This window comes from Micropterus dolomieu, linkage group LG10 (assembly GCF_021292245.1).
Source record: "Micropterus dolomieu isolate WLL.071019.BEF.003 ecotype Adirondacks linkage group LG10, ASM2129224v1, whole genome shotgun sequence".
Taxonomy (NCBI): domain Eukaryota; kingdom Metazoa; phylum Chordata; class Actinopteri; order Centrarchiformes; family Centrarchidae; genus Micropterus; species Micropterus dolomieu.
In genome coordinates, this window is record NC_060159.1 from 23,863,977 (window position 1) to 23,889,911 (window position 25,935).

Here is a 25,935-nt window from a genome sequence, read left to right on the forward strand (position 1 = left end):
TACCAACAGTAACCTTGGAAACGGTGGTCCCAGCTCTTTTCAGGTCATTGACCAGCTCCTCCCGTGTATTTCTGGGCTGATTTCTCACCTTTCTTAGGATCATTGAGACCCCACGAGGTGAGATCTTGCATGGAGCCCCAGTCTGAGGGAGATTGACAGTCATGTTTAGCTTCTTCCATTTTCTAATGATTGCTCCAACAGTGGACCTTTTTTCACCAAGCTGCTTGGCAATTTCCCCGTAGCCCTTTCCAGCCTTGTGGAGGCGTACAATTTTGTCTCTAGTGTCTTTGGACAGCTCTTTGGTCTTGGCCATGTTAGTAGTTGGATTCTTACTGATTGTATGGGGTGGAGAGGTGTCTTTATGCAGCTAACGACCTCAAACAGGTGCATCTAATTTAGGATAATAAATGGAGTGGAGGTGGACATTTTGAAGGCAGACTAACAGGTCTTTGAGAGTCAGAATTCTAGCTGATAGACAGGTGTTCATATACTTATTTGCAGATATCATACAAATAAATGGTTAAAAAATCATACATTGTGATTGCTGGATTTTTTGTTTAGATTATGTCTCTCACAGTGGACATGCACCTACGATGACAATTTCAGACCCCTCCATGATTTCTAAGTGGGAGAACTTGCAAAATAGCAGAGTGTTCAAATACTTATTTTCCTCACTGTACATGCAAGGACCTGCTGTGATAAGATGTGTGTGTCTAACGTGTTTTGGCTGGAAGGCATTCTGGTTTAATGAGGCTAATGTTGTTAAGAAATACAGTAGTTGTTTGCTTCTTCTGCAGTTGATTTCTTCTGTATCGATTCTGAGAAACTGACACTGTTTTCAAAGTCCATTGTAAGTCAATAACCAATTTTACTGAATGAACATATTTTGTACTTTTCATTTGATCATTGACAGTTTGTATAATACAGAAATGTCACACTTACTTGTTGCATAGTCTGATTACCGGCCTGAAAGGCATCTGGCTGGTATTGTCCAGTGGGGATAGCATCATCGAGGCTCAGAAGAGAGGAGAAGGTAGGGTGAGTCTTGCCAACCACTGGTTCACCCTGTAAGGCCAGCAAACCGAGTCTACCCTCTTGGTGCTCAACCCTGCTGATTCCAGTAGGTGGGATATGTGCAGGAGACTGAACTGACTGATTTGAGTCTGTGCATGTTCTATGGTACAGTCTCTCCATGGGTATTTCAGCAGACATTGTTGGACGATACTCACTCAACCTATACACAACTCCTTTGTACCGAGCTTGTCTTCATCGGAAAATCGCCAGCTACAAAAAATACAAATGGATTATAATTAATATAAAAATGCCACAGTGCCACCCTGTGCCTGAAACAATATTTGTTTGTGTTTGAGAATCACTCTCAAAAGTGGGACAAAGCAACTGGTAGTGGGAATATATATGCTAATAATTAATGCAGACCCTTAAGCCTAATTCATTACTTAATGTGTTACACTAAAATTAAGATATAGGCCTAGAGAACTACAGCCCTACCTCCTCTCCTTGCTAGCCTTTCTTTAACTCTTTCTTTAACTTGATTTTTTCCCACAGTTAGGGTTCTTTCTTTAGTCTTATGGAAAAACTGAAACTTGAGTTGTGTATTTTAAAATATTGACAGAAGACTCCTGCTTGATAGCATATATACATTATAATGATGGATAGTCAAATGGGTATATCTGAGTCCAAGTGACATGCCATTAGCTTTGGCAAAGTGTTGCATAATGTTAACCTGCTGTTAGCCACTTCTCTAACTTGGTGTTGATAAGTGAGCAAGGTAGCAACTAGGAAAACAGGTTGCAACCATAGGTGTCTTTTACACTGGGGACGCTGGGGACATGTCCCCACCACTTTTTGAAATGTTGATTTTGTCCCCATCACTTTATTAAAGCATAATTTGTTAAAACAAACATTCAGAAAACATGCAATACAATTAAAATATAGAAGAAACAAATGTGCATTGTCCAAAAAAAGTAAATTAAGCTAAAAAACAAAACAAAAACAAGCTACTGATTATAAAATGATTCAAAACCATGCATGCACCAGTCAGTAACATTAACAACTTCTCAATACAGTTTTCTTTGGCCAAGTTTTCTGTTCTCTCCTTGTGAACATAACAAAAGAGTAGGGAGAATTAAATCTTGCTTACATATGTGCTGCCTCAGCAAGGATGATATGACATGAGAAAAGCTGATTTACAGGAGAAACAGATCTGAAAGCAACAAAGAATGCCTGAGAGCTGCCCTGACTTATATTCTAGTGTCACATGATACCTGCATTTTGTGTGTACTTTACATAAATAAAAACATTTCCACCATAAATTGGTGCAGAAACTTTCACCAGAATGCAGGAAATGAAGTGTTTAATAATCAAAATTTGATCAAAATTATTGTTAATTATTATTCATCTTGATCTCTTAACCTTAATATCGCATATCATGTGTTGTTTCACGAGCTAAGTGTCTCTTCACACCCCAAATCTGAGCTCCTATGTTCCTCCACCACTTTTCAATATTTCTGAATACATGAGCAATGTGGAAATGTCTTCAGAACTGCCTAATGGCAATGTGTCAAGTAACTGACTTGAGTTAGGCTATTTCAAACATTAGTCCAAAAAAATTAAAATGCCTAATGAAAATGAAAATGACTAACTACAGTAGTATAACTAATGGGACTTTCAAAACTTTTCAACGAACACCAAACTAACATTTTAAAAAAATCTATAAGTTTACTGTACAAACAGAGTCAGTCAATTAATGAATCAAAATGTTTTAGCCTTAAGTTAATGTCAAACTTGTAGCGAACCAGTGTGTCAAAGTCGGCAGCCTACTAGTAACTAACAACCTTCGAATTTCTCTTCTAAGGAGAGTCAGGATTTCATGAAGCAGTGACAATTGACACCTAAATTAGGCTACTTTTTTTAAATTGAATGTTAGTCAGTTACCTTTCGTCTTGGATCAAGCTGAGTTGAGTTACAGTTGAGGGACGTTTACTGTTGCTACCGTTACCAGGCATCATGGTGACCACACCATTAAACAACTAACCCTTCAAAATAAACCGATAATAATTCGTTTTGATGGTTTTATGGTTTATTTTCTCCTCTGAAAGGTAAAATATAGGCTAAATGATAGAATAATGAATAACCAAAAGTCTGCCGTTTGCTTCTTGGCGGCGCAAGAAATAAATGTTTATAATTAGACCTTTAGATATTGTTTTATTTTATTTTTTGTCCTAGAAAATACATTTCAGCCTATGCGTTTTCTGTTACACCCAAACAAGTCTTCGTTGATAAAATGTAAATATGTGAGCAATAGGTTATGTGGCAAAATTTGCACAGATCTTTTGTCAGTGTTTCTTCATCCAAAAAGAAAGGGAAGGGGGACTTGTTAATATCTGCAGTAATGTCACCATTGGTGCATTACATTGTGACATCTGAAATGGTTTTTGTGTGAATTCTTACTTTCTCAGGCGTCTCAAATTCTGTGTGTTAGTTTATGTTACTTCAGAGATCCATGTGCTCATACCTTGGACATACCACATGATGGCAGCATAATAATGTGTTCTGGATTCAGACCCAGTGTTCAATTGGGGCTAATATAACATATAATCATGTTGTCTGTATGCTCTATGTGTAGTATAAGATTTAGAGATTGTTAATGTTTTAGGAGTTCCTTAAAACAAAAAGCTATGTCCTGTTCAATTCTGTTCACATTCTGTTCAGTATTCTAGTATTGATTATACTATACTAGCAGTGGGAATATGTAACGCCTGCTATTTTTTAAACTGATCCTGATGAAATAAAAAGTCAGCAAAGGGGATTACATCGTTTTTAAAAAGTGCCTACATTTTAATGCCCAACATTATTATAAAAATTGGTTTAATAATTGTGTGAAACCTTTGAAATGAATTTATACAAGCACACATCATCATATCCGATATTAATTATCATTCATCACATCTTACAGAGCATTTTCTGAATATTGTCCAATAAGTACATTGAGTCATTTGTCAGAAATGATATCATCATCCATTTTTATCGTCCGCTTATGCAGGGTTGGGTCACGTGGCAGAAAGCTAAGTATGGTATTCCAGACATCCTTCCCCCCAGCAACATTTTCCAGCTCCTCCTGAGACATCCCAAGGCGTTCTGGGTCTCCTCTCAGTCGGACGTGCCCGGAAGACCACAAAGGAAGGTGCCCAGGAGGTATCCTTATAAGACGCCCGAACCACCTCAACTGATTCCTTTCAATGTGAAGGAGCGGCTCTACTCCAAACTCCCTCCGGATGTCTGAGCTCCTCACCCTATCTCTAAGGCTTAGCCCAGCCTTACTCATTTTGGCCGCTTGTGTCCGTGATCTCGTTCTTTCAGTCACCACCCACAGCTCATGATCATAGCTGAGGGTTGGAACATAGATTTACTGGTAAATAGAAAGCTTTGCCTTCTGGCTCAGCTCCCTCTTCAACACAATAGTCCGGTACACTGTCCATCTCGTGCTCCATTTTGCAGTGTTCCAGATCCAGAGATACTTAATCTCCTTCGCTTGGGGTACTTCACTCCCAACCTGGAGGGGCAATCCACCATTTTCCAAGAGAGAACCATGGCCTCAGACTTAGAGGTGCTTACCCTCGTCCCAACCAGCTTCACATTCAGATGCAAATTGCTCCAGTGCTTGCCGGAAGTCACAGTCTGATGAGGCCAACAGAACCATGTAACCTGCAAAAAGCAGAGACACAATTCTGAGGTTCTCAAACCTGTCACTCTCCATGGCCTCCCCAAACTCCTCCCACACCCGGGTTTTGCTTCAGCGGCCTCAGAAGCTGCAGCCCTTCGGGCATCCCGGTACCTGTCTACTGCTTCGGGAGACACCTGTGCCAACCAAGCCCAAAGGCCTCCTTCATCAGCTTGAAGGCTTCCTCAATCCACCTGTGGGTTCTTAGGTTACCACCAAAACAGACACCAATATCCTTCTGACTACAGCTCCTGCTAGCCGCCTCTAAAATGGAGGCTTTGATCATGGCCCACTCAGATTCCATGTACCCAACCTCCCTAGGGATGTGCAAGAAATTCTTCCAGAGGTGGTAGTTGAAGATGCCACGAACAGTGTTCTGATACCATGTACACTTATGCTCTAACATGGTGTTTATTATGGCCAATCCATTACTAGCACAGAAGTCCAATAACAAAACACAACTCTGGCTCAGATCAGGCAGGCCATTTCTCCCAATCACTCCCTACCCAGTTTCTCAATCATTTCTCCAAGAAGGCCTGGTACTCTGAGTTGCTGTTCAGTGCATATGCATGCACAACAGTCATGACCTTCCTTGCGTAGTGGCAACCCTCTCCTTCTCTTACCTGTACTCCAACACAGCAATGCTCAGCTGAAAGCTAGTTAACATCCCCACAACCGCCCAGCTCCTCTCACCCTGGGGAACTCCAGAGAAGGAGAGAGTCCAGCCCAAGAGGTTAGCCTATACTACTATATCTAGTTGGTACCACTTCTCCCACACCAGGTCTGGCTCTTTTCCCGCCAAAGAGGCGACATTCCACGTCCCTATGCCAATCCCTACAGGTGGTGGGCCCACAGGGCGGTGGCTCTATGTAGATCTTTCGAGCTGTGTCCGACCAAGCCACATGGTTCAAAGCCTGGCCACCAGACGCTTGCTGGTGAGCTCCCCTCCGAGGTCTGGCTCCAGAAGAGTACCCTGGTATCCCTTTTCCAGGCGAGGCACTACAGCTACTTCACAGGCAAATTTTATGGTTTGTTTTGACCAAGCGAATGCAATACCCTTTCACAAGAGAAAAGTTAATTGAAACCACATTGAGATTTTTAAAATTCACAGGACTCTGAGGTATTGTTCTTTAAACAACTCACAAACACAAACACAACCAGCAAACACTGACAGAACAAAGGGGTTGTTTTGGGGGGTCACACTGATATTTATTGAGCCAATATTGCCCTAAAAAATCATCATCTTCATACGATATGGATGTATGGTACAGGGCAAGGTGGTCTACAAGGAGGTTAGTCTGTAATTTGTTGATGCTAAGTGATAACTTGTCAATTATCAGAACCATTTATGCAGTCGAAGCTCAACATTTCAAAAGTTTGCTGTAGCAAAACGTCAACCTGAATTGAATGTGTAAACTAAATGAGAACCTAAAGCAATGCCCAAACACATTCCTTTTCAAAAAAATGTACAAAGAAATGGTTTTCAGGAGGTATCGAGAAGCACTGTAGTAAAAGTAGAAGTGCTCCTTTGTTTATGTTTGGGTTTTTTTGTCTTTTGTTTGTTGTTTAGTTTAGTTTTTTTGTTGTTGCTGTTTGAATAAGTACATAATCAAGGTCAGATAAATAAATACTTTTCAGTGGTCACTTTAATATTGTGTATATGAAAAAAAAATGTATGTATGTATGCATACATATATATATATATATATGGATTTATATAACAACATAATAATAATATAAATATTGTAAATTGAAGGAATGTAAGAATTAAAGGGGTAGGAGTACATAAGTTTTACTTCTTTCTACTCCTTTTCGCACATGTGATAGAAGTATGTTAACACAGGAAAGAAGTGTACTTTGTTTGCTGCTCATCTGTTGTTGTTTTTTTCTCCTATGTTTTTAAACATTTTTTTATTCATTTATTAATTTATTTTTATTGTTATTTTTTATATACGTTCTCTTGCATGTTCGAAATAAAGATTTCAAATGAAATCAAATGTGGTCATATATATTTCTTGCCAACACATTTTATTATAGAATTGATCAATTCTACACTGATAGTTTATTGAACGATGTTTTTCCGTTACAAAAAAACACATTCACAAAGATTAAAGGAGCAAATGTTAACAATCTTTATTTTCTTTAACGTAAAACCAAATTGGACAAATTTAAATGAATATTTGAACAAAATCTCAGCCATCATTAGCTTCTTTCCCAAAATAGTGGTCAGATTTGGCTTTGAAAAGCCAGTTGAGCCGTGGTCCTGCAGCCTGCATCATGGAGGCGATCCAACGTAGTCTAGGTCCAAGATGGCGCTTAGCCATTTCGAAAGGGACTGATCTCGTCCCTCTCTTGCTTTTTTTCTGACTCTGTGATGGCGATGCCAAGCTTTGGAGGGCCTGGCACTAAACACACTCCTCCTCTTGCTGGTGTGTGGTTTACCATCAAAACACACGTGCTGTACAAACATACATGCATGCAGATTAACAGCAATGACAGATGAGTCACGAACTAGAACATTACTTCAGGCAAAGATCAGAGAAAGGAGGTCATCCAAAATCATGCCCAGAACACAGCACACACCACGCCACAAAAGAGCAAACATATAAATACATTTTTCACCTAGTCTGCAGCCACAGAAAATAATACAAAGCTTAAACCATCCAGGTAGCTAAGGGAGCAGAGAGAATCTTCTGATCTGGATTAGCAAACCCATGACATTAAGCTGACTTTGTTAATGTAGAAACAGCAATTTATTAAATTCACCATTTTCTCCTAGGCTGAACATTCGTTTTACATACTGAATAAAGTGATCTGTGAGCCAAAAAGATATTCTAGTGGATAATTTAATGTACTATTTATTTATTTTCTTTCCAAAATGATATGCATAGTACAGTGAGAATATATTTAAACAGCAAATACAAGTCAGGAAACTGAAAAGAGACAGATTTCGGATTTCAGAAGATTTTATTATGTTTTATTCCTCTACAGACGTACTTTTTATCTGCAGTTGTTATTCAAAACAAATCTATGAAATGTGGATAAACAAATTCTGGTCATTCTATGTAACCCTCTTACAGGTTTGCATTAAATGACACACACTTTCATATATCTAACATATGAAATTGTATTGCAATGTTAAGGAGTATATTTTGTCTTTCACGTGTTGACGTGTTGTATCACTTTTGCAGTACATATAAGATACATACATTTATTATTAGCAAATAGCTGAGAAGACTGACAGTCTTTGTCAGCCTCTTGTCTGCAGTTTATGTTGTGAGTTACATCAGGCACAAATCTGCACTGAGTGTTTTTCTTTCAGCACAAACTGAGCTACAGCTTTTGACAATCATAGCTAGATTCTTTTCAGAAATGGAGCACTTGGATTCATCAATAAAAGATTTTAAAAAGTCAGATTCTTTAATCTTTTTGTATTTGGTATATGCATTTTAAATCTTAAAAAGCACTTCATCGTTGCATCCTTACTGAACAGATTGGAGATGGTTCTTGGTCATTGGCTAGCTATGTCTTCGTCTTGATTCCTATTGGACAGGAGACTCCTGTCCCTCCCAGACCACAGTATCCATCAGGGTTTTTACTCAGGTACTGCTGGTGATAATCCTCAGCATAGTAGAATGGCTTGTTTTCCGCTATTTCTGTTGTAATCGAACCAAAACCTTCCTCTGTTAGTACCTGAAAGAAGCAGCAATAAAGACTTTATGAATTTATAAACTGGCTAAAAATCAGGAAATATGCCAAGAACATATCTATACACAATAAAACAATAATAGAGTGTATGATTGGAAATTAAGTTCTATTTGATCTGAACAATGTTAAAAACTTAAAAAGTTGTGTTTTTATTTGAATCGCCCCTACTTTTGGAGGATTGTAAGTGGAAACAAATGCAGATATTCTGGTTTTGTTTCAATAACTCATCATCAAACATCAAAATACATGTGTAGCTCAAGGTACTGATATTGAGGAAAACAGACAACACACACACACACACACAGTCACAAGGAATAAGTTGGTGATAACACCTTCTCCTCGTGATATAAATTACTCAACCAGATGGTGTGTGGGTAAGTTAAAGGAAACAAAGAGACAAGGCAAGCAAGAAAAGACACACACACACTTGTGAAACTGGTGAAACTCGTGAATTCCTGATGGGGGGGTGTTACTGTTTTTTTTTTTAATGTGTACATGCATGTTTACAGCAAAGCTTATCATTTCCTCATATTGTGGAGCCCAATGCACCCCCCCGTACATTGGGTTCAACATCAACATGTTTTATCTAAAAAGCTGCTGTTCTTCTGACATGACGTCTGCACAGAAAGGGATAAAGACCCAGAGTCTCTGATGTTTTTTGGTTTTTTTAGAAAACAGGAAGCTGTAAGTAAAGTCAGACATGTCAATACGTAACATAAGACATACATGTATATAATCGTTATCAGTGTTTCTTGATGACATCACCTCACCTTTTCGATCCAGCCATGATTAAGGTACAGTCAACATTGTTCCATGGTTACATCTGGTTAGAAGTGTATGTGACTGCTTCATTTACTGGCTGAGTATTCAGGTTAAATATATATTTAATAACCGGATGTCCCATTTAATTTGAGTACTCAACTGAAGAACTATCGCATACTATAATTTACAGCTTAATTATATGTTCCATATCCTGTGATTAAGTAGGTTGTTTCAGCTATACATGATAGTTTACAGAAATGTTTTAAATTAATTCAAAGTGAAGAAGCATTTTATTAATAATAAAAGATCAAGACATACTGTCATTTTGACTAAGTCAAAGTCTGTCAGAGACATTCGGCACAGCTTTATCAAATCCAACTTTATCAAATCCATCATATCACGAGGTAAATGACACTGACTGGAAAGCACCCATTTTAATTAAAGCTCTCATCTAACAAGTATCACCAGTGTTTACTTCACCCAACAGACCCTCCGCTCCTACATCCATCCTATTTTGTTCATTAGCCAGAGAACCAGAGGTCATGCAGGCCTCGGGTATTTGGCCAGGACCTGAAGCCCTGCTGGGTGCTTCTCCTTTGCACAGGTGGTCCCACGTGGCCCCTGGGGCCTGGAGCATCTACAGGCTGGCAAGGAGCACAGTTAAAACTAAATGATCAGTCTGCTGGCAGACTTTCATAGCAGTTTTAAATGACATTGCTACAGCCGCCATTTTGTAAGATGTAAGCGAATACTGACTGTTGGACCATCGTTTGTTAGGCACTCTTGTATTGCGATTTAGCAGAATTTAGTTTCTTTAAGCTTTGGCCACGTTTAACATGAACATCTGACACTGTAACATTATAGATATGACAGAGAATACGGAAAAGCATTATAGGTTTGCTTTAATTACTGCTGGGCAAGCCTATTTTACTCTGTACTTTTACCCTCTAACCCTCATGGATGTGTATGTTTCCTAGATTCATTTCTGTGTTGGACTTTGGGGACTGATGTTAACCTTTCGCTTGTTATACTTCTAGTGGGACACGTAAAACTCTGAACTTTTGTGAATCCAGTTTCCAGTTATTGTACTAATTCATTTTTACAATACCTCAGTTCTAACTATTGTTGTGACAATTGCTTCTGAAAAGGCCTACTCCTGTCTACTCCCTTTATTGGAAATGTCTTTAGCTTTAAGCATAGCTGTGCAGCACCATGCATAGTGAGGGCAGAAGCGGGATAGCATATTGAAATCTTGATGTAGCAACAATGCTACACATTTAAATCTTTTATCATATCTCTGAAAGATTAGGACTGTATAAAAAGTCATGTAAAAACAATAAAAAACAGCAATATAGCAGTCAGTGATTGTCAAGGCACAGACTGCATGACTATCAACAACTAGACAAATCTATACATTAAGTGCAAAGAAGGCAGAGACAGCAAAGAACAACGGTAAAAAAAAAGAAGATTTAAATATGTTTTTTTTAAAGTGTGATGCTTCATTTTGCAAACAGGTTTAATGTTAAATGGTACAATTCCTGTTAAGAATGCACTTCCAGTTTGAGTAGAAATAACTCCTTGGGGAAATACTACAAAGTTCTCTGTTTATTTTTAGTACTAAAAAACAATCAGACTTAAAGGGGTGCTGGGTAATTTCACACATTGGTGCCTCTAATAGTTAGTGAGAGGTAATTGTTTGAAAACCATTTTAAACTTCATTGACGTCAGCACTCTCAAGTTGTTAAAGAAGATGTCAGCAAACAAACGCAGAGGGTCTGTGATGCTTCTATAACAGAAAATACCAAAGAGACGAGAGACACAGAAGATCTAACGTTGGCAAGTTCAGCTTTTAATGGACAGTCTGTTTGCTCCCTGCTGTTTGATTCATCACTTCCTGTACTGACACCACAATTTAATTTGAGTAAGTAGGGTGGAGGTACAACACAGCAGTTAGTCAGAATGGGACTCTCTTCTCTGTTGCACTTTATGATTCAGACATGGATTTTGACAAACAGTAGGCCCTTTTATTTACACCGTACCTTTCAAAAGGGTGAATAAACAATGAGAAAAAGGAACTAAACAAAAATATTACTAGCCGAAGAAATGCATTTATTCTAAAAGGAGCAGAAATGCATTTCCTTGCCTTGATATAAGCCTTGAGTTTAAGCAGACCTCAGCCGTTCTGGAAGTTTAATCCAGATACTGTATGTGAATTGTAGAAACTAAAAGCTGCTCCATCATCTTAATATTAACCTTCTGAACATCAGTCAAACTATAGCCCGATGGCCTGATTGGTCTTGATTTCTAACACAGATGCAGATCAGTGCTGTATTTTGTACCCACATTATTTAGTGCTTTAAAAATAAGTAAGAACATTTTAAAATCAAGTCTTTGACAAACAAGTTGCCCAAGCTGTAATTTGAGAACTTCAGTAATGTTCTTTCTTACCCTGAAACACACTCCAAACGGCAAGTTTAATCATTCAGCAGTAACTGAATTTCACTTGAATTTCAAAATCAACATGTCTTTAGTTTCAGACTCAGCGTGATTTGCCAGTTTGCAGAGTTTTACTTTCCAGTCAGAAACAACAACTCCGGTCAAAGCATCTGATCTTCACAAGGCAAAGCTGCTCGCAAAGTTTGTTTTTTTGCTTGATTGCTTCATAATTTTTTAGAAGAAAGACTGGAATTAAGACACACTTTAGGTTTCAGCAGGTTGTCCAGGTAAAGGTATTTTTTGTACTGGATTTTGTGTAACTGTAGGTCACACAGGATAACAGAAAAACAGAAGCCAATGGCAAACACAAAAATTAAACTAAAAACAAACAGCAAAGCAAACATCTCCACTGCATGCAGTCATCTCTGGTCTGCAGTACATCTTCTGAAGGAATACTCCACAGAGAGTAAAAGCCAAACATACAAATGTCCAGGGACACATCTTAGACTACTACTGGCCAAGTTCAATACTTCCGCTTATCACCTCCTCAACTCAGAACGTCCATCAGAAATAGTGAATACTTGATAGTGATTTATGAATAAACAACATTTGTTTGGAACATACTCGTAAAGAGCAATGTAGAGAAGTAAATAATGCTGCAGAAGTGGTTTGACACATCATCATGGATGTTTTGATGCGTTTGGACATGTTGTTATACTGGGTCGACATTGGAATCCACTGTAACTGCTGTGAATTCAATTAGACAACTAATCTCTTCCGAGAAACCAACACTCTTTTCAGAGCCACCTTTGATTCTAAAAAGATTTTTGGTGGACTACTCCTTTAAGATGATGAGTATCAGGACAAAATGTTGGCTATAGTCGGCTTTAAGCTAAAAATACAGGCACAGAAATGAAATCCAACACCACCTGTTATGCCCAAAATGGCTGCATTTTACATTACACTGATGTAGTAGCATCCTCGACCATGCTCCCTGCCTGTTCAGTGTTTCAGTGCGTTTATTGGGCTGGTCCTGCTGCTGTGTTAGCAGCCTGCTATAAATGCATAATTCACATGCATTAATTTGCATGTCAGAGAAGTAGATTTCTCATTTGAAATGCAAATACCTTGACTGCTCTGGTAAAGCAGGGAAATGTGAACAATACTGATAAGCACCCCCGAGACAAGGAGAGGAATGAAAAACTGGAATGAAAAAAGGTGAAGCTGGCATGTTAAAAAGCGCTAGAGAGGGATTTCATAGACAAAGAAAATAAGAGATAGAGAAAACTCAGAGGAAAGAAAAACAGCTGTTTTGTGTTAAGAGAAGTTTTCTTGAAGAAGTAGATATATGTGTTCATGAAAAGAAAATGTAGCAGGAGAGGTGGATCAAGAGAGAGAGATGCCAGAACAATGAGTACACACTGCTTTAGCACCCATTCTTGCACCCACCGAGCGAGCACACATTATTACATTAAGCAAGCATGCAAGTGCACACACACACAGTTACCACTTCCACCTGCCATTTTAGACGCAGTGCACATCCTAATGATGGGTAGGAGGCAAGAGAAGAAAAGGGAGGCTCCTTTCATGCTGCAGACAACCGCCAGCCGCCTGCAAGGTAATTTTCTGCAGTGCTGTTGTACCTTATATATACACACACACACACACACTCACACACACACACATATACACACCAAATTCCCCAATCATTCTCTGTGTGAGCAATACAATAAAGCCAGGCAGCATAGCGAACATCAATACCCTGTCAATACCATGACACCAAATTAACCACACTATTTTCTCTCTTTATCACCACTCTTGGCCTAATATTTCTCTCTTCTTCCATCTGTGTATCATTTTTCTGTGTATCTCCATTTTATGTTTGCATCTATGAAATGTGGCTGGAAAAGAAGGATAATGAGGATCAGAGGTGGATGTTAATACAAATTCAGGAAGTGTCTGGTAGGCGTGTCCTGGGAAAATATTTTGAATGCTGTGATGCATTTTACATTTTCAGTTTGTTTGGAACGAGGGAGTAGTTAGACGTGGGCAGTTAGCATTAGTTAGCCACCATGGCTGCAGGGACAAAGAGAAGAAAGCCACCTACAAAGATTTTGTCAACCGGAAAGACTCAAGAAAGATTTTTGGGAGCAGAAATTCATTAATATTTCAAAGATGGTGCTGAACAAAGTCAATGTAAGGATGTGAATACAGGGAAATGATTCATCTACTCTCAACAGAGATAGAAAAACACTAAATTATTGAAATGCACTCATCTTTTTAAGAAAAATTTCACATTTAAAGAAGCTTTGTGTAAAACATCAGATACAGAGACTTCAGACCAAATATATATTTACAGACATTTAAAAAACAAAACCTGTGTCAAAACATAATCTGAACAAATCCTAACAGTGTGTGTATGCATGTGTGTTTGAGTGTGTGCCTTAGTATTGCAACTAAAGCGATTTTTGTAGAGGACAGATTTAAGGCCCAGATGGTTTGGCATGGAGTGTGTTTGCTATAGGCCAACTGCTCACACACACACACACACACACACACACACACGGGAGAGGGTGGGGGAGACGATCTGGTGAGAAAAAAATGACAGAGGAAACAAACCTAGAAAGACTGAGAGATGTGGTGTTTAGACAAAGATAATCTATCCATCAACTGTATCTCATAGGATTGAAACAGTTTAAAGACGGAAAGAAATTGTGTGTCTCTGTCCATCCATGACCATTATAGATAAAAGCTCCGGGCCACAACTATCTTTCAGACCAGGACACACACACACACACACACACACAGCTACATGAGACAACTCTGAAAGTCAGTGATCTCTCTGCATTAAGAAAATCACGAAAGATGCTTTAGCAATTTGATCCTCATTCAAAAAGGTATAGAACGTAAACAGTCCTTTTATTAACAAGAATACAAATCTAAAGATTTACACAGAGACTAAAATGTTCATTACACCTCACTAAATTCATACAACATATGAAAGAAAGTCTCAGAGCCTCTCTGCCAGCTAAAAATGGAAATATTGACCTCAGGATGACATTACACATGCTCACTGTGTCAACAAATTTAAAAAGGGTTAATCCTTTAAAATTAGCTTCACGTTCTGTCTGAACACACAGTAAGCGTAGTATTATACCCTTTTACACTAAAATTAGCATTTATGCAGGTTTTTTAAACATGGGTGAACCTGCTAAAAAGAGGCGATTGACCTCGTTCCCCATTGCCTGTTTTTGTTTTTTGTACGTGTAGAGTTCGATGTTGTGAATGTGTGGAAGTAAAATAAACCACTGGGTTTTATCATTTATTCATTCTAATAACCATGAAAATGCCATGTGCTCTTCCACAAAGTATGGTCTCTGAGATTCTGCCATTTGTTCTTGTCAATCTGAGTTATGCTCTTAGAATTTATATCGTGAGACCCTACAAAGAACCGTGAAAATGCCACAAAGCTGTACTTGTGTTCTCTATATTGTACAATATATAGTTTAATCTTTAACCCAGCTTTGTTTTTCGTGTATTATTTCATTATTTGTTGAGTGCTAGCAGACCATTTGCGCTATAAGTGATTTTGTTCTTTCAGGCTGAACCGGCATTTCTTTGTATCCTGTCAGTGTCAGAGCCTCCATGTGAGACACTTAAATGTGTGTTTTTAAAACTTAATTGAGGGCTGCACTCACTCTTGCAGCCCCAAGCGCGACTCACTCTCACTCTGTAGCTTTGGTGTTAAACAGCAATGTGGCAGGTGACAGGTATGTTTACGGTGTTTGTGTGATCTGAAAGATGTAACAGCGCAGATATAAAGTCACACAGCTGACAGAAATTAGGTTGTCCACCCGGGTGTCATGTTTCCACCACTGTCAATAGGAGCTGGAGCCAATAAATACCCATGACTACTGCAGAGTCATGAGTATTGAATGAATTGCACCATTCACACTGAAGACAAAAGCCAGATGTTAGTCGGGGTTTTTGTCTAGTGTGAAAGGGCTTTAAAAAGAAAGATCAAAAATTAACCCAAACCAGTTGATTCTCTGGAGACCTTAAATATCAACAATCAATTTTACAGTAAAATGCCTTTAGATTAACACAAAAAGTTTTGTGTCATGTTTGTTGTTGACAAGTGAAAATGTCTGGTGGTGTGAGAGGGTCACCAAAACCACTGGTATTCATCCTCTAAGAAGTCCACAGCATATATCAAGGAACATCCAGATATTAATTTGTGATATCTTGTTTGTGCTAGTGAAGGTCAATCCACCTGGGAGAATAAAAGCATTTGAATTTTGAATTTTATGACAACATGAAACCTTTGTCTTGTTGCTCAAGCTCATTTTGTTTGTTCTCTTCTCTTGTTTCTCAATTACATCTTCATCATACTTCAACTCAACACAAGAGGAAACACAATATTTAGAAGAAATCTGCAAATAGTCTCCCTAATCTCGTTTGCACACATGCACACATCAGCTAGTTCTCCAGTTTATGTCTACCAAATGGCCTTTCTGGACCCTGAAACATCCTCAAATATAACAAGCTGCATGAAATTAAATTTTACAATTATCTTAACTTAGTAAAGATACTTTTGGGAAACAAGCTGCTTAAATTTCAGGCCTTGGGAAATCAGTGCAAAGATCCTCTAATATAAATGCTTTGCAATTGACTGTGTTTTAAGCAATTATATGAGTATTTTAAGACCCTTTCAGACAATCTGAAGCCAAACTACAAAATTGGTGGTCTCATGCCAGAATAAGAATCTCTGTGTTACAAAGATTAACATAAAGACCACAGCAGCACCAGGTTAAAAAATTCAGAGAGAGAGAAAAATATCCTGTAATTCAATTTAATGCATGTGCATGTCGGATAGAATTTGCACTCTAATAACATTAAATTAAATTAGTGTGAAAATGTATGAATGGATTAACGTTAAATTACAATTAATACATATATAATTAAATTAATTATAATGAAACCAGCAATGTTACTTATTCCATATCTGAAAACGGCTTTACTCAAGTATAATTTTGGTATTGTAACAGTACTTTGTTAAGGATACAGTATTATAAGTCTTTGTATCTCTGTTTATTCCATGGATTTTTATTTATTTATTGGCCGCTATGAATTACAAGTAAGGGCATAACTAAAGCGATTAAGATGTCCAAATGATCCCACTTTACAGAAAACTGCAATAATGCTTTCAAGTTGCAAATCCACTGAAGTGCTTGAACACAGGAACCAGGATTTTGCTAGTGTTTCATTTAGAACATAAACACAGTGCTTTGATTTGTTCAGAGGCTAGACCCTCAGCAGTGTTGGAGGTAAAAGGTAAGAGTATTACAAAGAGCAAGAGAGAGAGAGAGAGAGAGACAAATCCTGCTAAAAGAAACACAGCTTTAGAAAGAAAATGAGGGACGAACAAGGGGAAGAATAAGAGAGAAAAGGGGACTCTAATGAAGACCAGACTACACTAGAATAGAAAAGAATAGAATAGAGTAACCTCCTCCTCGTCAGTTTCCATGGAAACAAACCCTGTTGGTGGGATAGTGGTGCAGAAGTCTCAGCAGGAGAGAGTTCAACAGAGGGAGAGCGAGAGTGTGTCTGTGTGTGTGTGTTGTCTATAAAAGCATATGGACATACAGTAGATGGGAAATGTTATATGCACACACAGACAGATCCATTATATATAAGGGTGTGACAGGGAAGAAGATGAAAACAGAAGACTGGAGGAAGAGGAGGGAGATGTAATGGAGAGAGAGCAGAGGAGAATTGACAGTTATTGAGGGATTAAAGGTTGATTGATGGATAGATGAGTATACCTTCTGGTATTGATCTTTGGAAGCCAAGGCTTCCTCGAAATGCTGCTTTGTGTAGGTGTAGATGGCAGAGCGGTATGGTGTCCCAATATCATTCCCCTGTCGCATCCCTGAACACACACACATACATACACAGGCAAAATGTGAATATCAAGATTTCAGGATTTCAGCTGACGTGAGATGCCTTCTTCCTCAGTTCTTGGCAGAGGCAACATCTCATCGTCTGAAAACAACAGCTGACAGCATTTCCAAAAATACAACTTGTCTGTCTTGGCAGAACTGAATGCTGTTTTTCCACTGTGAACTGATCATTTCATCACATATCCTTTCATCATTTCAATGTCAGCTTGTCAGCCTGTCAACTGCAATGTTTGGTGAGCTCAAAGGTTTGAGCCACTCCAGTGGTGTGGCTCTAGAGATGGCAATGTGCGTCAGTCAATCTGTCAGTCCCACACTTTGGTCAAAAGTGAAATATTTTTGTTACAGTGATTTATGATCCCCAGAGTATAATCTTAATGACTTTGGTGTCCTCCTGACTTGTAATCTACAGGTCAAAATTGATCATGACTGAAACGAATGACTTCTATCAGCCTCACCTGCGCCTGCTGACATTAGCATCTTAACATGTATGCTACTGTTTGCTTCTTAACATGTTTAACATATGAAATGTTTATCTAAAAGTGCTAAGTCACTGAACTGGACTTGCTTTAGATGTTTCGCCTCTCATCCAGAAGGTTTCAAGAAAGAAGACGAAACATTTTCACGGATCAAAAGCAAGTCCAGTTGGCCTTCACTTAGCACTTCCAGATATACAATGTGAATAACCTGATTAACTAAGAATTTTCACAGACATACTTAATGTTATATGGTAAATTGTCCATTATTATTGGTAAACATCCAATAGCTGGGGCATAAATACACTATTGTTAGCAAATAAGTATGCTAATGATAGCTGTGCTCTGAAAAGATGGTTACATTTACATTTATTCATTTAGCGGACACTTTTATCCAAAGCGACTTACATTGCTATATACACTCACCTAGAGGATTATTAGGAACACCATACTAATACTGTGTTTGACCCCCAAAACTGCCTTAATTCTAAGTGGCATTGATTCAACAAGGTGCTGAAAGCATTCTTTAGAAATGTTGGCCCATATTGATAGGATAGCATCTTGCAGTTGATGGAGATTTGTGGGATGCACATCCAGGGCACGAAGCTCCCGTTCCACCACATCCCAAAGATGCTCTATTGGGTTGAGATCTGGTGACTGTGGGGGCCATTTTAGTACAGTGAACTCATTGTCATGTTCAAGAAACCAATTTGAAATGATTCGAGCTTTGTGACACGGTGCATTATCCTGCTGGAAGTAGCCATCAGAGGATGGGTACATGGTGGCCATAAAGGGAATGACATGGTCAGAAACAATGCTCAGGTAGGCCGTGGCATTTAACAACACAGTCTCACTCCCTACTCGTCAAATGTCTGACGCATGGTCAAGGCCCTTTGTCGTTGCTTTTTAAAGACTTGGGTAGAACCCTGTTCTCCTGCTTCAAGGTCCGGGTTCTGGCCCTCTATCCACCCCAATCACCTCCTTACTTCGTCTTTTCTCTTAAATATCATACTTGCCTTTACCATCAAAAACTGACACAACAGGGCTTCCCTCAATACGTCGAACTATGATGTCAAAGGGATCCCTAGTGAGTGACAAACTGACGATTATGGCTCTTGACCAAGCGTCCATATGTGACGACTTGGGAGTGGGACCGGGTTGCATTTAAACAATGCCCAATTGGCACTAAGGGGCCTAAAGTGTGCCAAGAAAACATCCCCCACACCATTACACCACCACCACCAGCCTCCACAGTGGTAACAAGGCATGATGGATCCATGTTCTCATTCTGTTTACACCAAATTCTGACTCTACCATCTGAATGTCTCAACAGAAATTGAGACTCATCAGACCAGGCAACATTTTTCCAGTCTTCAACTGTCCAATTTTGGTGAGCTCTTGCAAATTGTAGCCTCTTTTTCCTATTTGTAGTGGAGATGAGTGGCACCCGGTGGGGTCTTCTGCTGTTGTAGCCCATCCGCCTCAAGGTTGTGTGTGTTGTGGCTTCACAAATGCTTTGCTGCATACCTCGCATAATAAGTGGTTATTTCAGTCAAAGTTGCTCTTCTATCAGCTTGAATCAGTCGGCCCATTCTCCTCTGACCTCTAGCATCAACGAGGCATTTTCACCCACAGGACTGCCGCATACTGGATGTTTTTCCCTTTTCACACCATTCTTTGTAAACCCTAGAAATGGTTGTGCGTGAAAATCCCAGTAACTGAGCAGAGTGTGAAATACTCAGACCGGCCCGTCTGGCACCAACAACCATGCCACGCTCAAAATTGCTTAAATCACCTTTCTTTCCTATTCTGACATTCAGTTTGGAGTTCAGGAGATTGTCTTGACCAGGATCACACCCCTAAATGCATTGAAGCATCTGCCATGTGATTGGTTGATTAGATAATTGCATTAATGAGAAATTGAACAGGTGTTCCTAATAATCCTTTAGGTGAGTGTATAGAGGTATATACCAGAGTAGTTTCATTATACTGTAAATAACACATCTTAGAAAGACATTGCAGATGTTTCCATTTAAAGTCCTATAGAGTTTATTGTGGTTTGATAAGCGTTTTTTCTAAACATTATGGGCCACTAAGAATGGAACAAATTAACTGAGCATATGTATGAGATGATAAATACATAAACTTTGTGATAAACTCATTTCAGTGTCTAGTGTATAAAATTGTATATAAAAAAGAGTGCACCGCTTGGATTGTGAAGTGTCTTACAGGCCACTTTGCTGAAAAAGTTTATCCAGAGTTAGTTTATGTTTGATAAGATCTGACCATATACAATATGGGAAGATCAGAGTGATTGTGTGAAATGTGTGAATGATGAGCCCATTGCAAGTGAAAGCATATCCATCCCAGTGAGTCAGTAGAAAACGTGGGAAAAAAACAGGGAATTAAAATCTTTGCCTGACATTCTTTCAGGTCCAGCAAAATTAATGCCAGAGAAATGGGAAAAAGTGTGGTTGGGGATGTTTTTTCACTGTGGCACAAGAAGAAGAAGTTGCAGAAAAAACACCTAACCCTAAAGGGACTGATGGTGAGGAATCAGTTGAGCACTGATGCCAAGCATGCCTGCATGCCTGCCAACAATTGTACCTCCAAATAATGCTTTTAAATGCTATAATATCCTTTGTGGGGTTCATCAATGGTGATAAATTATTTGAAATATATATTTTATGAATGTTTAGAGTTGTTAATATTTTATTACACCTACTAGAAGTAGCAGGCAGGGAGGTGACAGTTGGTGTGTTTGAGTTTATTTTGTCCCTTTTTGAGAGTGTGAGAGGTGCTTGGTGGGTTTTGGTTTTGTCTGTCTGTGTGTGGTCTGAATCTCTCTCCCTCTCCTCTTCCTCTAGAGTGTTTCCTTTCTTTACGCCAGTCGAGCCAACTGGTGCATCTAGTTTGCCAGGTCATAAAACATCCCTTCATGCATATGCTTTATAGGATAGCGGTGTTGGGTTTTTCAACATAGGGTCAGGTTTGGTTATTAGCTGAATATGAAAGATATTCTAGAAATATTAATACAACAAAATTATTAATTATAATTAATAAATACAGGGCAACACCCTGGAATCAGGGACCAATAACCAAATATGAGCCAAGTATGATCAGCCTAAAAGAGGGTTTGTTCACCTACAGATGGCAAACAGAGAAGGGTTAATCCGTACACTGGCTGTGGCAACCACAACTACAACCTTATACACAAATAATCACAGGCAGCGACTTCTTAAAATTACAACAGGATTTATTCAACTCAAGCATAGATCAATGATCAACAACTTTAGCAAGTAAATCACTATTAACTATTCTAAATAAAATGAAATAAAGCCAACAAACAAATCATACAAAAACATACAACAAAGGGGGGAGAAACTAAAAGGGGGGGGGGTGGATCCGACCACGTGGGTGGTCGCAGATCGGGTTCAGAAAGCCTATTTACCAGCTGATTTTGGAATGAAGATGGCGGTTCAGACCATGTGATTCCAGGATCAAGGTGGCGGAAAATCTCTCTCCCCTGAACTAAAAAAATTGGAGACCTCTGATGCCAGCCTGCTGTGGGTCACAGGTCAGGTTAGCTTCAGAGATCAGGTGGTGTGTGCATGTGGGGTTAGTCAGCAGAAGGAGGAGAGAAAGGCACAGAGAAACTATTTACAATAAAGCGGTCTATCCTACAGGCACCAGCAGTGAATGTTCATTCAGCAGCGGTTGCTACAACTTTATCAATGAAAAGGACTGTAGTGAACTTGCATTCAGCAGCCGTGTTCCTTGGCTTGATAAAAATACTGATATGTTTTCACACATAATAGGAACAAAGCAGTCAGGCCCAGCGAGTGGTACCGGACACAAACAACGTGCGTAGCACACACAGCAATTAAACAAGACACGGCGGTCTTTAAATATCCCTTTGAGTTTCTGAACAGAAACTCACCACATGAAGCTTGTACAAGTTACAATAACAAGGTTATAGAACTATCTGCTGCCCAGACAGACTAAAGCCTCTTACATATCGCTTTGGTAGCGAGTAGATTCCTCAGTCCTTTTAGGAAATCCAGTGGAGTTTCTCGGCTCGGTTCTGACGATGCCGGTAGTTTCAACCGCACAGCTGATTCTTTGGAGGCAGCAACAGGAATCAGTGAAGTCGACTGAGGCAGAGCACGGACGTGATCTTCTCAGTTAAGCACAGAGTTTATCCATCTCCTTCTGCAGGCATGAAACATTATCTTGTGTATAACAGTTTCCTTAGGGATCCGAAATCAGATCAGAAAAAGAAGAAAACAGAGTGGCTCGTCCAGCGAGTGAAGTCTGTATTCAGGAACAAAGAAAGTTCAGTGCTGAGAAAGTTGTCCCTGTGGAAAAGACAATGTGCTGGCTGTGCTCAGGTCTGCTTATACCTGAGGGGGGCACGCCGGCAGCGTTACCGGGGCAACCTGCAAGATTAGAAGTGTGGCCAATAGTTGCTCTGCTTTTAGGTTCGACTCACTATTTTACACCTGTGAAATGGGCTTTGGTGCCTGTTTTACAGTCCTTTTGTTTTAAATAACTCCAATTCAGGCCTTTGGGGAATTAAACAGGCGGGGGTCAGGCCTGTAAGATGTCACAAGGCCCAGTCTTTGTTCTGCCAGACTGTGAGGCCCAACAGTGGAATTATCCACACAGAAAGCTTCTCTGGGATGGAGTACTCCAGTCTTGATGATACCTTGCCTCTCTGTCAGGAACTGTCTTTTTAATCAGGAAGAAGACAATCACAGAGAAAGAGTGAAGAAAATGATTGTTCTCCAACGTGGACAGATTCTTAGGCTACCTTCAGACTGCAGTGTTAACTGTCCACAGCCTGAAAGTGACCCGCATGCACAGAAGAAGAACACGACGTCATATGCAGCAGGCTGCAGAAGAAAAGATGGAGCAACAGAGGTTAGCTCCGGTTAGCTCGCGGGACACTCCTGTTTTTTTTATTGTCCCGAATTATGACAAGTGTTCCCAACTTTCTGTTCTTTTCATTACGGTTTCTGGTGCTGGACAATGCATCTGCCCCACAACACTCTCCCTCTCTCTCCCCACTGTGTCCGCTCAGACAAATAGCATGCACGTAACTCAGAAGAGAGCTCACGGTCTGCTGGATTTCCGGTGTAAGAAAGGGAATTTGTGAACATATGATAGCGAGGTAGAGGAGGAAGCAAGCCACATATTTAATTATGGCTTTTGTGCTGCAGACCTTTGACAATAGCTGCTCTAGAGTGACGTCAAAGTCGCATCAATTCCAACCCGAGTGTCCAGACTCAGTTAAAAAGATGCGATGTGTATCAGATTTGGACCACATATGGAAGTGGCCCAATTCCGACCTGGAAAAGATCCGATTCCATGTGACTTGGCCTGGTCATAAAAAGATCAGATCTGAGTCACATATGGGCAAAAAATTGGATTTGGGTCACATTAGCCTGCAGTCTGAACGCAGCCTTAGAGAACTTTCAAGTGTTTTCTGAGCAAAGTATCATGGAGGATGACTACTTTTAAAGTTAATTTTCCTGATGGAAAGCTTGAAGAGGCTGTGGATGATGGAGTTGTTTTGAGAGATGTACTGTCAGAATTCTGGATTGACTTTTATGAGCCGGGCACTACGAGAAATGCTTTAAAGTGCCATACCTACGTTAGGATTTTGTCAAACAAGAATGGGAAAGTGTAGGCAGATTAGGGAGGTACCTTCCTGTAAAACTTGCACCTGTACTTCTGGAGAAGGCTGTTTTTGGGCTTTGTAGAGAGCTTTTTCAATTATGTGTCAGAGTCTGAGCGAGTGATCCTTCAATCTTGTTGACCAAGAGGAATTGTCTGAAGTCATGGATATTCACAGCTGTCGGAGAACATAGAGAAAATATTGAGGGAGCTTGCACACCAAAAACAGATTCAAGAGCCTGCCTTTGTGATCACCGCTGAAAGGGATTGCAGCTACCTATGGAGAGATACAACCAACATCACGAAAAATCATGAAATCTATTACTTACCACAGTTCCCAGGATTCCCAGGAGAAACAAATTGTCAAGTACGAAAGTGGGTACCATATAGAGTCAGACACCCAGCATCTCTCCTCTCTCCTCAGATTTTGCGCTGGATCAGACTTGTTCACAGGAAACTGTCATCTTCACACAACTGTAGGGATTTCAAAGAAGACCTGATGCTCATACATGTGTCATACATGTGTTGGAGTTGCCAGTCAGCCATGACAGCTACCCAGATTTTAAATGAACAAAGTGATGTTGTGATGATTGAGGATGTGGTTAAAACCAGATGAAGGCGTGCGGTGAAGACGTGAAAAGCAGAAGTGAGTCAGAGAAACTTTTCACACTCATGCTGTGGTTCAGCTGTGGTTCAAACACGTCATGGTTCATGTTCCTTTATTTATACCCGTAGGTAAATTACGTTCCAGAGAACAAGTTTAGGCTATTTCTCAACCATATCAACAACAACACCATACAAACAGAACAAGACACTAAAATCACACTAGAACAATCTACTTCATCTTAATACTATTCATAAAAGTAATCCCTACGGGAACAAAGCTGTTTTATGGTTTAATAAGTCAGATCATATTATCAATGCCGTTAGCATCAGCTCAGCATCAGGACACTTGATGTTGTACGCGAGATTTGACTGGTGTGAGAGACGGGAAAGCAAAACAATGGAAGGTGAAAATCTTGATTATTCGTAACCCATTAGAAATATGGTTAAAGAAATTTACCAGTAATTTACCAGGTAGACCTGTTTTTATTTTCTGTTTGACTCTTTTTTTAAAAAAATGTACTGTATGTCTTTTTTGATATTTCCAAATGTTTCATTTATGTTTTATGTAAAGCACTTTGAATTGTTGAAATGTGCTGTAAAAATAAACCACCACCACATCACCCTGTGTACACGGTGTACTCACTTGCGGAGTGCATACAATTCGATAGTATAATGACTCAAATCGAACACGTTTGCGGTCAACTTACTGGAAGTAACCGCTTCTTTTTTTAATGTCTTCTTCTAGTACACGGCATAAACCTGACAGATCATTATTGCCATCATTTGACCACAATTATTACACACCAAAATATCTGCCGCTGCAGCTTCCTCTGCCCTTCTGCTATGTGGCCATAATGGTAACCGTTGAGAGTTAAAAGTGTCCTGCGGTCTACACTCAAAGTTGTTCATTTGTGAGGGGTGTCCTCACTTTTGTTGCCTGTGGTTTAGACATTATTGGCTTTGTGATGTGTTATTTTGAGGGGACAGCATTTCTTCAGTGTTGTCACATGAAAAGATAGAATTAAATATTTACAAAAATGTGAGGGGTGTACTCACTTTTGTGAGATACTGTATGTAATAATATAATCAGGCCGGCATATATCAGTGGTCAGTCAGTGTTCTGTCACCTCTTCAGTATTTTTATCCAGCATCACTCAGTCACATTAATTTTTGTTCAGAGCTTTGTGATATCAGATAAACTCACCGCTGAGCTCAGTACAGATGAGCTCACAGAAAGGTCGGGCAGAGACAAAGTGTAGCTAAAATTAGCAGCTAGCAGGAAATACAGCAGCAGGAAGTCTGAAAACAAGACCAGCAAAGGGTGAATTATGAATTTCAGTTTAATACACAGGTTTATGACAAAACACTGATGTAAGCGTGTTTATCTGTTGGTCCTTGTTAAATAAACTGGTAATTCTCCTCCTTCTGTAGGAACCTGATGATCAAGAAGATGTTTTAATGTTTCAGCAATCACAGGTCGCCTTCTGTGGCAGAACTGTGCTGATGTGATCCATCGTTTTTCTCCAGAGAGAGAGGACTCTGAACATGGTGGCGGCGCTAACCTGCT

General features: G+C 39.5%; 2 protein-coding genes across 4 annotated transcripts in view; both read right to left on the minus strand.

Annotated features, from left to right (window-relative positions):
* igf2r (insulin-like growth factor 2 receptor) overlaps positions 1–3,012 on the minus strand; it is an 86,663-nt gene extending 83,651 nt beyond the window's left edge. Inside the window, exons 1-2 of the mRNA XM_046059892.1 lie at positions 2,956–3,012; positions 943–1,284 (exon numbers count right to left, since the gene is read on the minus strand). Coding sequence (XP_045915848.1) covers positions 943–1,212 — 270 coding nt within the window. The 5' untranslated portion in view covers positions 1,213–1,284; positions 2,956–3,012. The remainder of the gene's footprint in view (positions 1–942; positions 1,285–2,955) is intronic.
* Positions 3,013–6,849: 3,837 nt separating this feature from the next.
* msra (methionine sulfoxide reductase A) overlaps positions 6,850–25,935 on the minus strand; it is a 47,245-nt gene continuing 28,159 nt past the window's right edge. For 2 of the 3 annotated variants that reach the window (XM_046061355.1, XM_046061357.1), the window contains exons 5-6: positions 17,473–17,579; positions 7,695–8,434 (exon numbers count right to left, since the gene is read on the minus strand). In XM_046061355.1, coding sequence (XP_045917311.1) covers positions 8,264–8,434; positions 17,473–17,579 — 278 coding nt within the window. In that variant the 3' untranslated portion in view covers positions 7,695–8,263. Of the gene's footprint in view, positions 7,200–7,694; positions 8,435–17,472; positions 17,580–25,935 lie in introns of those variants that run through there. The other variant, XM_046061356.1, reaches the window with a different exon arrangement.